The sequence below is a fragment of the Alosa sapidissima genome, chromosome 1, assembly GCF_018492685.1.
Source record: "Alosa sapidissima isolate fAloSap1 chromosome 1, fAloSap1.pri, whole genome shotgun sequence".
Lineage (NCBI taxonomy): Eukaryota > Metazoa > Chordata > Actinopteri > Clupeiformes > Clupeidae > Alosa > Alosa sapidissima.
In genome coordinates, this window is record NC_055957.1 from 24,082,500 (window position 1) to 24,097,378 (window position 14,879).

Consider the following 14,879-nt stretch of genomic DNA (forward strand, 5'->3'; position numbering starts at 1 on the left):
TATGGAAAGTCAGGGATGGGGCGGCTTGAGCTGTGGGAGCATGCTGCCTTTCTGAGATTCTGCCACCACAGGGCCTGACAACAGCCAGACACCAACTCACTTTTGTGAGTCATCTATGTTAGCGTGTCATTCACTGCTGTCGTGAGTGTGTCATCTGCTATCAATTAAGTAATTCACTAGAACAAATATTTACAGTAGTAGCCAAGTTAAAGTACTGGGTTAAAGCTTTTATATATGTAGCAAAATGATACAGCGACTACAAAGGATTATACAATGAGATGTAATGAATTCTGTTTGTGCTGCTGTCAACACGAACATACACCGATGATGTGCCTTTCATGTATCAACCACTCAGGACCATGTCAAGGCTAGATTTCTTATTGTCCTATTATTTTTAAAGCAAATTCCTATAGCCTTTTAGAGGAATTATTAGACCACCAGTACTGGTTGTGGTACCATTAGGCTTGGCTATAATGTGTAATAGATAAATAACTGGTCAGAAGCATTCTGTTCGTGAAGCGCATTTCTTAAAATTAACTATTCATCAGAACCACACAGTCATTCCTCAAGTTAAGTGTATCTGTACTTGAAAGCTAGGTTTACAGCAGCTGTATAATTTCTACATGGTATGGTTTCTTATGGTGGTGGGGGTTTGCACTATCAATGAGTTTTGAAGACTCCCTTGTATTTTGTTTCCTGTTTTTAAGTGCAGTTGGGTAATGTACTACTTTGTGTAATTTTAGATTGACTCTGATTTTATGAATTTGAGGTGCAATAAAATGAAAAATTTACTACTAATGTTTGCTTTAAATTCTGTTCAACACATACACACATCATTTCAGCCTATTTTTGGTATTGATAGCTGTAATAAACAACATGTTTCTTCATGACTTTTATTTCCAGTTCTTGAAAATGTATTTGGTAATTGTATATGGCTATTTTTCAAATGCTTTAAAATGATATGAAAGAAAAGGCACCATTATGGAAATAAAAAAGCGTTCAATCCACCATCAATAATCTTCAGTTGTGGGGTTGGATCTGGTCGAGAGGCAGCTGAAGTTGATTTGGGTTCCTCAAACGGCGCAAATCCTCCTCTACCTTAGGGATGACATGTGCACACAATTGAGCATTCTCCTCAAATGAAGAATCGATTAATAAAATAGGATAAAGAGTTGACAGTGTCTCTACCTCTGCCAAATCACCCTTCAGCTGATTGTATTTGTCCACATTAAATTTAGCTTTCTTGGCACCCTTGTGGAAATACTGCAGGAACTGTCTGTCTTTTGCATCCGGATACACATAGTCCTGTGGAACAATGCAATAGTGTTATGTGGCTGTCAAAACACTCATTTGAATGCATGTTATGGTTAATACAAATAAATGAATGCTGTGCCTTTTGACTGAAGTAAAGCAAAATATGTGATCAACATTTTCAATTTAATTTATTCTCTAAACAATAAACTACTATGAGCGTATGTTTTCTGGCTACAAATGGCTGCATCAACACTATTTGTGTGGTGTCTGAACAGGCCAGTACCTGCTTGGTGAGGACGTAATATGCAAACACCCCAATGCTGGTGGTGTAGGTGATGAAATAGGTGACGGGCTCCATGACGTCCCAGGAGTAAACCCACCAGGTGAGCCAGGCCAGAGCGCCGCCCTGCACCGACAGCAAAGCCATGCCCATCCACACCGCCCGTGAGGATCTTAGCTCCGCATTCCGCACTAACTGGGCTTTAACCTGGAACACACCCACACACACAGGAGTAAGGCATGAAAAAAACAAGTCTTTGAAACCACACTTCTCTGATACAGCACAATAATCATTATATTTCGATTATTATTATTTATTTATTTTCATAATCGTTGGAAGTCATAATTGATGATTAATCAATTAATTGTATTAACCCTTAAAGGAGTACCGTCACACCGGTGTGATGGGAATGTTGAGAAATGAACGTTCTAAAGAATATCTGGGTTCATTGAATTCAACATAGAATTTTAGAACCTTCAATTGTTGCGGAACTTAGAATGTTCAAAAACCTACACCTTTAAGGGTTAATTGCACAGCCCTACTCTGCATAGAAATAGTCATGCCATACACTGGTATTGGCTAGAAGCACCTTCTCAAGTGGGCTCAATTCCTGTTTGATGCCGTCCAGTTTCTCAAGCAGTTCCCTCTCCTTCAGGATGTGGTGGTCGGGCTGGTGGAGGGCAGTGTGCAACAGGTGCACCACATGCTTCACGTCCTTCATCCCCAAGGCATGCTCATGACTGGACAGCTCTTCACGTGGGTCAGTTTCAGTATGAGACATGAGGGAGATCACTTTCAGTACCACATACTTATTAGTTACTTATTACTGTTGGCACAACTTGTGTATTTAAAATGTCTACTTCAAGAGGCCACTGTACCTTTGTATGAAGACTGCACATTGTAGACAGCATCATTGATGACCAGCTTGAAGTCTTTACTGAGGAGTGTGTCAATAGAGGTGGTACATGCTACCTTCTCCCCTTCTGTAGGTACAACAGTGAGCAGAGTTATACTCTTGTCTTATCACCTCTAAGTAAAACAGTAACCAGAGTTGTACTCCATCACTCCCAGCAGTCTTTCTATCTCACTACATGTCATGGGCATAACTTAAAATTGCCTGATCAGTATGGATAACCAGACAAGAACAGGATATCCCTGTTATTATTTGCCAGTCAATATTCAGAATTACAAACAGACTTTACCATCTGCTAAACCTATTTAGATAGACATATATACCAGGGTAGAAGATAATGGTTGTATTAGGCCTATGTACAAAAACATCCCTCTGAAGCCTGCATTATGCTGTAACTGAGTGTACCGCCCTGGCATTAATCCTGGCAGAGCTGAGGCGCATGCAAGGGGAACTCAAATTCAAGCTGAAGGAGGCTAAGGAGGACTACAGAAGGAAGGTGGAACAGAAGTTGCAGGAAAACAACTTGAAGGAGACATGGGACTGCATGAAGGTTATCACTGGCCTGAAGAAGAACAGCAGCTCTGTGGAGGGGGACCTGGACAGGGCGAACCAGTTGAACCACTTCTACAACAGGTTTGACTGCCCTGCTCCAGCTCCAATGGCGGTGGTCTGTCCACCATCCCCCAGCCAACACCATCCAACCCCTCAGGGAGACAAGCTCTTGCAGATGGGTGTGGACGCTCACCTGGTAACCTGGATTACAGATTACCTGACCGAGTGACCACAGTTCGTCAGACTGAAGAACTGTCTCTCTGACACTGTGATCAGCAGCACCGGAGCGCAACAGGGAACTGTGCTCTCTCCAGTCCTGTTCACCCTGTACACCTCTGACTTCTGCTACAACACCGAGTCATGCCACATGCAGAAGTTTTCTGATGATACTGCAATTGTGGGGTGTATCAGGAACGGGCAGGAGGAGGAGTACAGGAGCCTGGTGGAGGACTTTGTGCAATGGTGCAAACTCAATCATCTTCAACTCAACACTTCAAAGACCAAGGAGATGGTGGTGGATTTCCGCAGGTCTAAGCCCACTCTGCTACCAATCCACATTGATGGGGTCAATGTGGAGGTGGTAAGCACCTACAAGTATCTGGGTCTCCACCTGGACAATAAACTGGACTGGTCAGCCAACACTGATGCACTCTACAAAAAATGGCAGAGCAGGCTGTACTTCCTGAGGAGGCTGCGGTCCTTCAATGTGTGCAGCAGAAAGTCATTTGTCCCCAGGGCCATTGAACTGTTCAATGCTTCACTTAAGGGAAGAGGAGAGATAGACTTCTCTGCATAGTCTGTCTGCCTCTTCACCCCCTCCATGTTTGGATACTGTCTGTCCACTAGCCACTTTTACCACTGTCTTTCTGCCTCACTGTTTGCGTGCTATATTAGCACATTAGCACATATGCATAATCCCTCCCTCCATGCCACAGCCGAACTGTGGCCACACTTATACATTTTCTTAAAATAGTTAAATATATAGACTTTATTTCTGCATTGTTGCACTGTTGGACTTACTCATTTGCACCATCACCATGACCACTATCACCATTGCACTATCACCATGACACTCATTCACACAGAGCACCTTACCTTACCTTACTATGCAAAGAGAATCACAGGCTCAGTCCCTGCCTCAGTCATTGCAAGCACCTCTGATTGATTAATCACCACTTAGTTGTGTTTTTATATTATATACTTTAATTACTTTTTCTGCTGTTAAAGAATGTGTATGGGTTGTATGTATGCTGCGGAGACCTTGAATTTCCCCTGGGGATCAATAAAGTATCTATCATCTATCTATCTATCTATCTATTACTCTGTATGCTCATGTGAATTGTCTTTGTGGGACTTTCCTGCTCATCTACAGTCTGTTCCTAGACACACACACACACACACACACACACAAACAAACACACAAACACACACACACACACACCTGAGCACAGGGCAGGATGTGAAGGAGTCACATGTTTGCTGAGAGAGGGAGGGGCTGAAGAATAAAAGGGTCTCTCAAAGAGCAAAGTTCTAGGGTGTGACTGCAAGTTGTTCAGGAGAAAGAATGACAGTTTTTTTAGGTCTGAGGATATGTTGCTTCTCTCTCTTTCTGTGTGTGTGTGTGTGTGTGTGTGTGTGTGTGTGTGTAAGGCCTCTGAATCTATAGTCAATCAATTTCTTCTTGTTTTCTTCTCACACTCTGCCTGAGAATATGTGCTGTCCTACTGGGAACTCTTTAGCTATGGAAGATCTCATCTCTTCATCTAATGTTCTTCTCCATTTATACATACACTCAAATGGCAAGTATTGAGTTTGATACATGCAAAGGCCAATCAATCATTCTGATATACATACTGATGCTGATCCCTGTAATCAACGTTGAAGCTTTTGAGAACATACAACTGAGTGTTGGTGTGTCTCACTGCTTTCCAGGCCTGCCTCGACACCTCTCCAAGATAATAGCTCGAGGATATTTCAGAATACAAGAATGTATTCATTTTCACAGCTTGACTGTGCACTACAGTCTACTTGATAAATCAAATATTTTTTGTCCTGTGCAATCTAATGCAGTGTTGCTGCTTGTGTGAACATACCTGTTGTAAGCACAGCGGCTGCCGTGATCCCAGGATCCTCAGTCTGCAGGTCCTGGATGAAGTCACTGACGGTCATGAGCATGGGCCTGAGGTAGAAGAGACACTTCTCTCTCCTGGAGGGCAGCGGCACGGCCATCGCAGGGCGCCCGTGTTTGAACTGCACGGCCACATCTACAGAGCAGTCCACAAGAAGGGTGACCACATCAATGTGAACATCAATACGGGACTTGAACATTCATTGTATTTAGCTGATATCTGCATATGTATAGTGTGTGATGGGTGCGACTGACTACTGTACCATGGGAGGGCGCCACAGTGCTGCAGAAGAGAACTTGGTGACATCTCCACAGAGGTACTCTGGGCTGGGCCTAAGACAAAAGCAGATTTGAATTAGTGCATTTCAGCGAGCTAAGTCATACACACCATGTTTGTGGAGTCATGGCTCTGCTCTTCAATATACTATAAAACCATAAAATGAAAAATATAATAAGCAAATTAAAAACAGGACAGTTTGTGTTTTATCATCATTCCGTTTAAGGGAATGTAACGTTCCCCATATTGTTGAAAGAGGAGTTTCAAGTTGCAAGTTTTTCCAAACTACCATGCAGCTATTGACTTGGGTGTGGTGTGGGTATACAGTATTTGCATGCTCTGACTACTTTTTGTGTAAACACAAAGGGCCTTCAGAGAGCACACAGCTCTATTAGCCTACACTGGCACAGGCAGACCGGAGCTGGAACACGGAAAAGATGGCCATTACTCAAGGTGTCTCTCAGGAGGAGGCTGTTGCTGCATCATCAAGTTAGCCGATTTGAGAGAAGGCATGGAGTAAAAATTGTGTTATCTTCCAACTCTTTTCATTCTGTCGAGAATTGCAAGGCACTTCATTTACTGAAATGTTTCTGTATGTACTGTACAGCTACATTGCTCATGTATTGATTAATCAGAGAAAAACATTCTACTGCACCAAAGACTGCATCTTTGTTTTTTGTTTCCGTTTTAAGACCATTGTATGCAAAAGAAATGTCTGAGAGAGGTGCATGGAATTCAAAGCACACACACAGCATGCAGTCACAAACTGGAGCTAAACTCATAATAGCAACACATTCTACACTGGCTATAACAAGATGCCACTTGTGTACAAATTAATTGGCAAAATGAATAATTTATATCTACTCTGACAAACGGTCAGAATATTTCTGCTCAACAAGGTTTACATTCTATTGATAAAGTAATAAGACTCTTTAATGCATCATTAGTGACTATTCAATTAAAACAAAGCCTAAATGACTCATACAGGGGTAGAATTGGTTCTCAAGCTTGACAGACATTAAATAATGCAGGCACTAAATCATGCAATGACATTTGTCTGAAGGAAGGGCCATTTGTCTTTTTGTCTTAGGGAGATAATCTTTCTTGGCCCTTGTCTACCATGAATTCCAAGTAGATTCCAGTGGGTCGATAAAGGCCACACTCTGTGGATGAGGCTGCTGTCCTCGCCTCTGTCACAGTGACATAGTGGAACTTGGCGGCAAACACCCTCAGAGCCTTCGTCCTCTGCCTGAGAGGTCGTCTGATCAATATCATGTTAAACAATCATGTGCAGTGATCTTATGATGGCATGGAGGGAGGGCACTAGGATCTGGGCACCCCCTTCACCAATCAGACCCTACGGCTGTGAAAGCTTTTTTGCCCACGAGCCTTTCACCTCTGGCTGGAAAAAAATAGCAGATTAGCCATTTTCATAAAGAGCTCTTATAGATGCTCTTATACTTTGTTGTACAAGAGATCTTGCATAAATAGTCAAATAAACTATGAGTATGTCTATTCTTTCCTATTATCTAAAGTGAAGACGCATGTAGCCAAAACTCTCAGTGATGCACTTAGTGAGACACTGAGGTTTATTTATGCACAGCTAGTTGATTAAAGCGCCAGAGCGCTCACTGAAGTGATTAGTTTGCAGAGGTGGGAGATTGGAGAATGGCAAACGAGATACTGCCTCAGTGCATTCTCATTAGATTGTGCGCCATGCTTGGGCCTCTTAGTGTGTGCAGTGCGACAACACCACTTGGAATGTGTGTGTGTGTGTGTTCAGTGGCACACAGCATCAAGATGCTAATGAGAAAGGTGCATGCTCTGTGAAAGAGTCGGAGCAGGAGATGTGCCATTTCGGAGCAGGAGATGTACTGCGCTGCCAGGCTATTTGTCCCCCGACCAAAGACCATGTCATCATTTCATAACTCACTGGAGAGCACAAGCAGGAAAGAAATGCTATAGGCATAGACAAGCTGTGTAGATTTCAACATTTCACCTGTTGGTAACGTCTTAATAATAAGATGAATCCTATGACCAACAAACCAAAGTGAAGTTTCTTGATAATAAAGACTAGGCCTATGCTCCCACCCATGAGGAGCTATGAACAGAAAGAGCTTGTGTGAAAGAGCTGGTGTGAAACATTTGAATAGTGTTCATAACTCATAGTTGTGAATTGAGGAACAGGAAAACATATGGGTGTTCAAATGAACATGGAACTGGTCCATAGTTGGAACTGGTACACGCTCATCTCATTCAAAACAGAAGTTGAAACACTGTGGATTGAATTTGAATCATCTGGTGACTCAGCTTGTGCTGGTTTGACAAAATTGTCATTCACTGTTGAGGAAATGCTGTGAGAAAACAGGCCATCATCATTTCAGTATCGTGCATCCAGGTCCCATGCGTCACGTGAGAGCAGTTTGCCTCGGATATACAGGCGTGCTGTCAGGCTGCTGTGCTCCCATGTGCTGGGCTGACAGTGAGTGACCGTGGAGGTGAGGAGAGCCATCAAGCGGCTGGCCAGGCTCATTTACTCGCGTGGCCCCCGTGACTCACAGGCTGTTATGGGTGCGGTCACTGCTGATATACTGCCGCCGCAGCAGCGCCGCTCGTGCCCCGTCCAGCCCTGTCCAGCCCAACCCCACTCTCCCCACCGCAGGCTCTTCATTACGACTCACTGCCACCGCGTCAGCAGCACCGGGGTCCGGCCGAGTCTGACAGGAGGATATATGATCTCTCCCCACTGATACGGCCCAGGAGGCTAAGAGAGGGATATAAACCTGTGTGATAAGCCCGCTTCCCCCATGTTGTCCCTTCCCACTGCACGAGTCCACGGACCCCGTTGGATGAAATATGGAGACGCCATGTTGAAACCAAATTACAGAGACGGTCATAGTAACCGCGCCTCCACTCTCCTGTGAAAAAGCAATTTGCATGCAGGTGTCTGACTCAACTCCCCCTCGCTCTGCTGTTATTTAAGAGGGAACAAAGTGGACGTCAGAAGTGAGACTGCGTGTGGCCTGATTTAAACACCTTGGCGTTGTAAGGTGAGCCTTGTCTAGAGGGATTTGCAGGATATGGGTGTTCCAGTGGAAGAGCAGGTCTGAGAACAACAATATCGGTCCAGCCCATGGAAATACCTCAGGAAGGTTTGGTCAAAACAAAAGAAGTGCCTAATTTGTTTTGATTGTGTTAACACAAACATGGAATGTCAGCACTTGAAGTTTGAATCAGGCAAGTGGTTTGTCGAGTAAAAGAAGTGGAGGTAATACATGACAGAAAATCCCTCACAGGCCTTCAAGGCTACATCTTCAAGCCTGAATTCTGCAGACACATAGCGTCTTGGTCTGACAGTGTTAGTCATTGAATACTGATGCCGCGGGACTGCAAGTCACAGACAGCTTATCTGCTTCCTGTTGTGGTGACTGGGCTGACTTGTGTTCTCTCACCACCCTGCATGCCGTTATTTCTGTCTCCATGTTTTACTGGAGCATGTAGCCAAATTACAAAAAAATAAGTAAGTCTAGGTTTATGCTTCAACGCTGTAATTTATCAGATACTATAATGATAGTTGTCTGAAGTCTCCAGAATGAGGAAAACTGCATTAATGCTGACTGGGCTGCCTGATGCACAAATCCAATATAGCAAATGAATGAATGTATGAATGAAATCTATTCATCTCAGAAGAGCCATCAGCGCACCATTGATCATGTTGCTTACAGTAGAACAACCAGTCAATATGCTGCTGAACCATTCTTTTCAACTCACTAACAGTCTGCAGGCATCACCATGCGGTCACAGCTGACTGACGCGTGCAGGTTTGTGGGGAGTAACAGTGGACAGTAAAGGCCGTCAGTGGCATGTCAAGGCAGCATCTGGGTTCAGTGTGGAACTTCTGACATAAAAGAGAGGTTTAGCCTGCATTGGATATTAAACCATATTATGCAGCTGTGCAGTAGTACATGTGTAGCTGTCTTGACAGAACAAAACCAATCATTACACCCTGGTTTCATGTTGCAATTAAACATTACCGTCACACTTCTTGAAACATAAATATGTCACTGCTCTCGTGGGACCATTAAAAGGACCAGGGACAAATGATGCACCTGTTAAAAGGGCAGACCCCAGTGATATGCTCCTAATGAGGAATAATGTGCACCCTGCCATGCCATTCCTCCTCCAGCTGTCAGGCTTGGACAGACAGCTATGACTCACTCCTCTGCCTCCATAACAATATGACAGAAGTGGATAAGGCCCGGTGCTTATTTTTACCCACCACACTGAAGCCTTGACACTAAAGTGCATTTCAGATTTCCCTCTCCCTTCATGCCCATGCATGACTCACATAACAAAACCTCTTGTGACTGATCTTGCTCTTAGGCACAATGTGGCCATTTTTTAACCAGGGTGGAAAATCTCTCTGCTGAACCTTGCATACTCTGATAAATGTAATGTAAACAGAATAGAGAATACTTGACTATTCCTACAATTTCTTGTACCATTATCACATCAGTAAATGCTTTTAGGCCATGGTATCCATCTAATGAGATGGAAAATGTCACATGATGCTGGCTGGATTCTGATAGGAAAGCAGTAGATGATTGGTACTATGCTTTTATTACTACCAGTGGCACACTGTGATTTCACTGACATTCAAATGTGCATCTGCAAATAACCCACCATACTGTAAAACCTCCTAGGACATTTTACTGTGTCCGCATTTAATAGGACACCTGACCAAGATGGACAGATGCTCTCCATGCAGTCCCAGATGCCTGAACAACAGTGAGGGCTCCAAAAGTAAAACGAAACAGGTCTGGTGGTGACTGATAAATATAAAATGACTAAAACACACAACACCTTAAATGGCCTTTACTTATTTTAAAACTAAATTACATTAAATCTGCAAAGAGCATTATTATTATTATTATTATTATTATTATTATTATAATAAAGAGTTTTATGATTTCACTGTCATTCATCATAAAACTGCAACCAAATTTGCTAATCTGATGCTTTAGATAGAATGTAACTGGGGTGCAGTACAAATAGTGCAATCACTGGATCGGTATCACTGGATCAGAGTCTATGGGCTATGGGCTTACCTCTAAGGATTTGCTGAAAGGACATGCATTAATACAACATGACCAAACAAAGTTGTAGAGGACAAGGTGCAACCAGTGCAGCTAGACTCAAGGAACATTTCTATTCTTCTTTATGCATCCATGGGATTATGTATACAGCGTAATGCATGTAATTGCATTTACAGTATATACTGTAGTAGCACTCACAACAAACCTGAAATCTACCAGCACTCATGAGTGCAGTGTAATAAAGTAGCTGCTGACTCAGGGCCAGTCTGGCCTAGCCATTGGCCCATGGGGCAGTCTTTAATTTACCCTTGGGGATCAATACAGCATCTATCTATCTATCTATCTATCTATCTATCTATCTAAACACACGTCAGCTGAGCATGTACAGTGCAACCCTGTGGATCAAAACTACGCTCTGGTCCAACATTGGTGATGTTATCCCTGTCTGTCATTTCAGCTAGACTACTACCCTCCAGGAAACTATAAAAAGGCAGGATGTGAGGACCAGATGGCTGACGGGTGGCCATGACTGATAACCGGTTATTCACCAAGCATCTCAAGACCATAAGGCCCATTTAATTACTGTGTATTCCAGCAGTAGGCTATCCATGTCAATCAGGAAATGAACTGGGTGGCATATCTATGAAGAATACTCAACCATGGGTGCAGATAAGGCACTAAGCCTACTCTGCACTAGTATTTCTCTCCCCATAACATTCTGTTTTCCATTAAGTGACCAACATTCTAACAGCTTATATCTATTTTCCAATTTAGCTGCTCTATTGAGTCCCAAGGCCTAATACATTAAGAATGAAACCCAAGTGATTGAATCAACATGATGATTTATGCAAAATACTGCTGCATAATCACGTTTTAGCCATCAGAACAAGTTTAGCAAAATCACGTGTCTTGCCTACGGGGCGTTTTGAGAATCTCGAGAATGAGAATGAATGTTTACAATCTTCTAATATTCTATTCTTCAATAGGCCTAATGTGCTCCTATCGTCAAAAACTAATCGCGTTTGCACGACGCTCTGAACTACGTTACAGCAGCCTCTACCAGGCGCATTCCTAAGCGTTGCAATGTAGCTTTAAGTCCAAAACTGTAGCTTTTTGTCTAGGTCAACGACATAATTTAAAAGAAAATCTACGATACATTTTTTGTTGTCGCTTCCTGAATGTATTCTGTGTAATCAGAAAATGTAGTAGCCTAGGTCACAAACTTTGCCCGACTGGATAAGACTGACTTGAAGTGAAGAACAAGACAAAACATGATATGCAGCCAACTCATAAGTAGAGTAGACTCTTATTAACATGACGTTTAAACTGCTTTTCTGTGGGGTCGACGTAAAAGTTAATTTAGTAGGCTAGCCGACTGTAGGCCTAAAGAAACTAATCAGTATCCGATGTGCCTAAAGACACAAATTCCACCATTTTAGGAGGGTGTAGGCTACACTGCACGAGAGGAAATAACTTCGGTTAACTTCGCGATCTGTTTATTCACTGTGCGCAAAATGTATCATGTCATCAAAGGATCAGCAGACAAGACTCTGACTTCGCGACATCATCAACAAGTTAACAAAACAAAATAAAAGAATTTGGGTCCCATTGGCTTAACAGCCCCCCAATATACAGTTGGAAATAAGCTATTGTAGCGAAGCAATAGCCCGCTGTAGGCTAGTAGGCTACAGCTGTATAACATACACGAATGATATGTCACCCAAAGGTTACTTACTTACCTTGTGAGTCAGGTGCACTGGTATAGTGGTTGTTTTCAACAGTGAGCATGGTAACGCGTGCCGGATAACTCCAGCCTGTAGTTTGGCGACCAGTCCCAAAGCCATCTCTGCAATTAGTTCCTTTACTGTACCATAATGGTCCGTGCACAGTTCGACTTAGGCAGCTGTTCAAACATAGCCTTTTATAAATGGCTATTTCAAACAACGCCTTATGATCAATATATTGTCGATAGCCTATCCCTCTGCCTCAAACGCTGTCGAAACAGAGAGGATGTAGCACTCTCGTGACGATTCCACTATTCTATTTTAAATGCGCCTCCTATTGGTCGAGTAAATTCTTTAATGGTGATAAATCCGGAAGGTGGCTGTGAGGGTATTTTCATAGGAAAAGATATCTAACCTCTATAACTGGGTTTATCAACCAATATGGCATTGATTGTTGAATAGAGGTATAATCAAAAAGATTCTGTTGGATAGGCTATGTGTTGTTTGAATGGAGGTATAATAACGATTTTGATTGAAGGGTCTGTGTGTGTGCATAGGCTGTAACTTCTCTGGATGGGTTATACAGGTTTCTCTCCCAGTCTCCTCTCTCCTTTGACATTCATATGAACGCTAGATATCCATTGTGAACAATAGCACCAACGGCAGAGTAGTCCATAGCAAAGAAATATGACAGGAATTAATTTCTTGATACAATCGCTCACTGGGCAAAGTGCCCATGCAACACAGCACGGTATGGGCAGCAGGCCATCTCCACTGGTCGAACTGGGCACTAAAGCATTTTTTTGATATTTCATCATTCCAATTTAAGGAATGAGTGTTGAGAGAGTTGTGAATCAGAATCATTCCTGTATATACAGCTCTGGAAAAAAATAAGATCACTGCAAATTTTAATATGACCGTCATCTCTTTCGAATGTCACTCAGCAACCGTAGGATGACATCGGGAAAATGTGCAGTGGTCTCTTAATAAGCTGAATATTTACATACTGTGTATTTCTTATGTTCATTCATTAATTTGTACCTATTTCTCTTGTCTAGAAATTCTGTAGATTTAGATTTAGGATTGAATGGAAGAACTTTAAGGCACCTCTGCTTACTTCTTCGGTGAAACCTATCTCTCTTCCTTCGTGCGCGTCACTGAAAGAACTAGATGTACCGCATAGCGGTACAAAATATAACCGCCGCTCAGTCCTGTTCATCCTCTCCCATTTGACAATTTGTCTCCATCTCCTACTCCAACCCCTACTCTTGCAACTTTTGCGTACGCTTGTATGTGCGTGCCTGTGTGTACGTGTGTGTGTGTGTGTTTGTGTGTGTGTGTGACCTGTGTGCTTGTGTGTATGTGTGCTCCTGTGAGCTTGTGCGCACACACGTGTGTGTGTGTGTGTGTCTAATTGTGTGGATGTGTGTGTGCATTTGGTGTGTGTATGTCAATTTGTCTGACCAATATGGGATTTTGACGGCTGATAACATACCGATTTCGATATTTGAGTTATTCAAAAACTGATAACCGATATATCGGCCGATAGTCATTTTTAATACAAATGTTAACATGTATAAATTTTCTCCCATAACAAGGTTGTAATCAAGGTGGGGCATTATGTATTTGAATAGGCCTAACTATCTAGACTCCTAATGAAAGGCTCTTCATATACAGTTTAAGGAATGAAAAGATTGTATACATATGTTTAAGAAATAAAAGATTATAAAATAGAAAGAATAAAATGTCTTTGTTCTGTGATAACCACATTGCCATAAACTACATTGTGAGCAGTTTATACTTGCAGTGCCTGTTCAAACATGCTATTCCTGTAGAAAACCCATAGCTAGGTAGGCATGCTTTAAAATTAAGATGATATGGAAAAGCATCATTCCAGCTAAGCATTCAATAATGAACATTGAATATATATTATAATACATTATAGCCTTTAAGAAATGTGCAGTGAGCAGAATTTAGGCATGGCTGCATGTGACATTCTTCACAGATCAAAATGATAAGCCTAACAGCAATTTTGAGTTAAGGCTAGGCCTATGTTACCTACCAGAGACTGTTTTTGTTGCAAATTTCATATGATGATGTATCATTCCACAAAATGGTTTGTCTTCTCTCTCCGCCTTTGGACCACCATCACTTTAAATTTTTAACTTGTCATGAATATTAAGAAAAGTTAATAAAATTATATGGAGTATAACTGAACAAATAAAAAATGTTTTAGACCAATAGTGGCAAAATATTGGGCAATTTGTCTGCAACCCGCCAGCGGATCGCCAGAGAACAGATGAACAAAATGCCAGCGGACCACCAGCAATGCCCCCAATGGACCGACAGTGGTCCGCCAGCCTCTTGCTATTTGGGGTCCTTCCATTCAGGACCATATCGCTCGTTTTAATTTGTGACCTTGTAGTTGGAATTGTCGTTTGTTTATTCAAAGTCTCAAGTCCAAAATAGCCTGAGCTATTCCAATCGTCAGTTTTTTGCACATCATTTTTTTCGTCGTTTTGAATAGACACTGCATACCCGTGTTTGTTGGCGTGTTGTTGCAAAATCCGCGGAATCATTGTAAGCAACCTGCATACAGGGAGCCTTAATTGTTGTTGTCGAACATGATAATCATCCAAACATCTTGCATTTTGA

At 42.3% G+C, this 14,879-nt stretch overlaps 1 protein-coding gene across 1 annotated transcript; it reads right to left on the reverse strand.

Moving 5' to 3' along the window:
• Window positions 1-879: 879 nt before the first annotated feature.
• LOC121710094 (calcium uniporter protein, mitochondrial-like) lies at window positions 880-12,543 on the reverse strand. Its single transcript, XM_042094031.1, has 8 exons — window positions 12,240-12,543; window positions 5,391-5,460; window positions 5,093-5,263; window positions 2,413-2,517; window positions 2,124-2,284; window positions 1,538-1,741; window positions 1,189-1,305; window positions 880-1,098 (listed from the first exon to the last, which is right to left on the reverse strand). Exons 1-8 carry the CDS (start codon window positions 12,342-12,344, stop codon window positions 1,021-1,023), a joined length of 1,011 nt encoding a protein of 336 aa, XP_041949965.1. The 5' UTR covers window positions 12,345-12,543; the 3' UTR covers window positions 880-1,020.
• Between the last annotated feature and the right edge of the window lie 2,336 nt (window positions 12,544-14,879).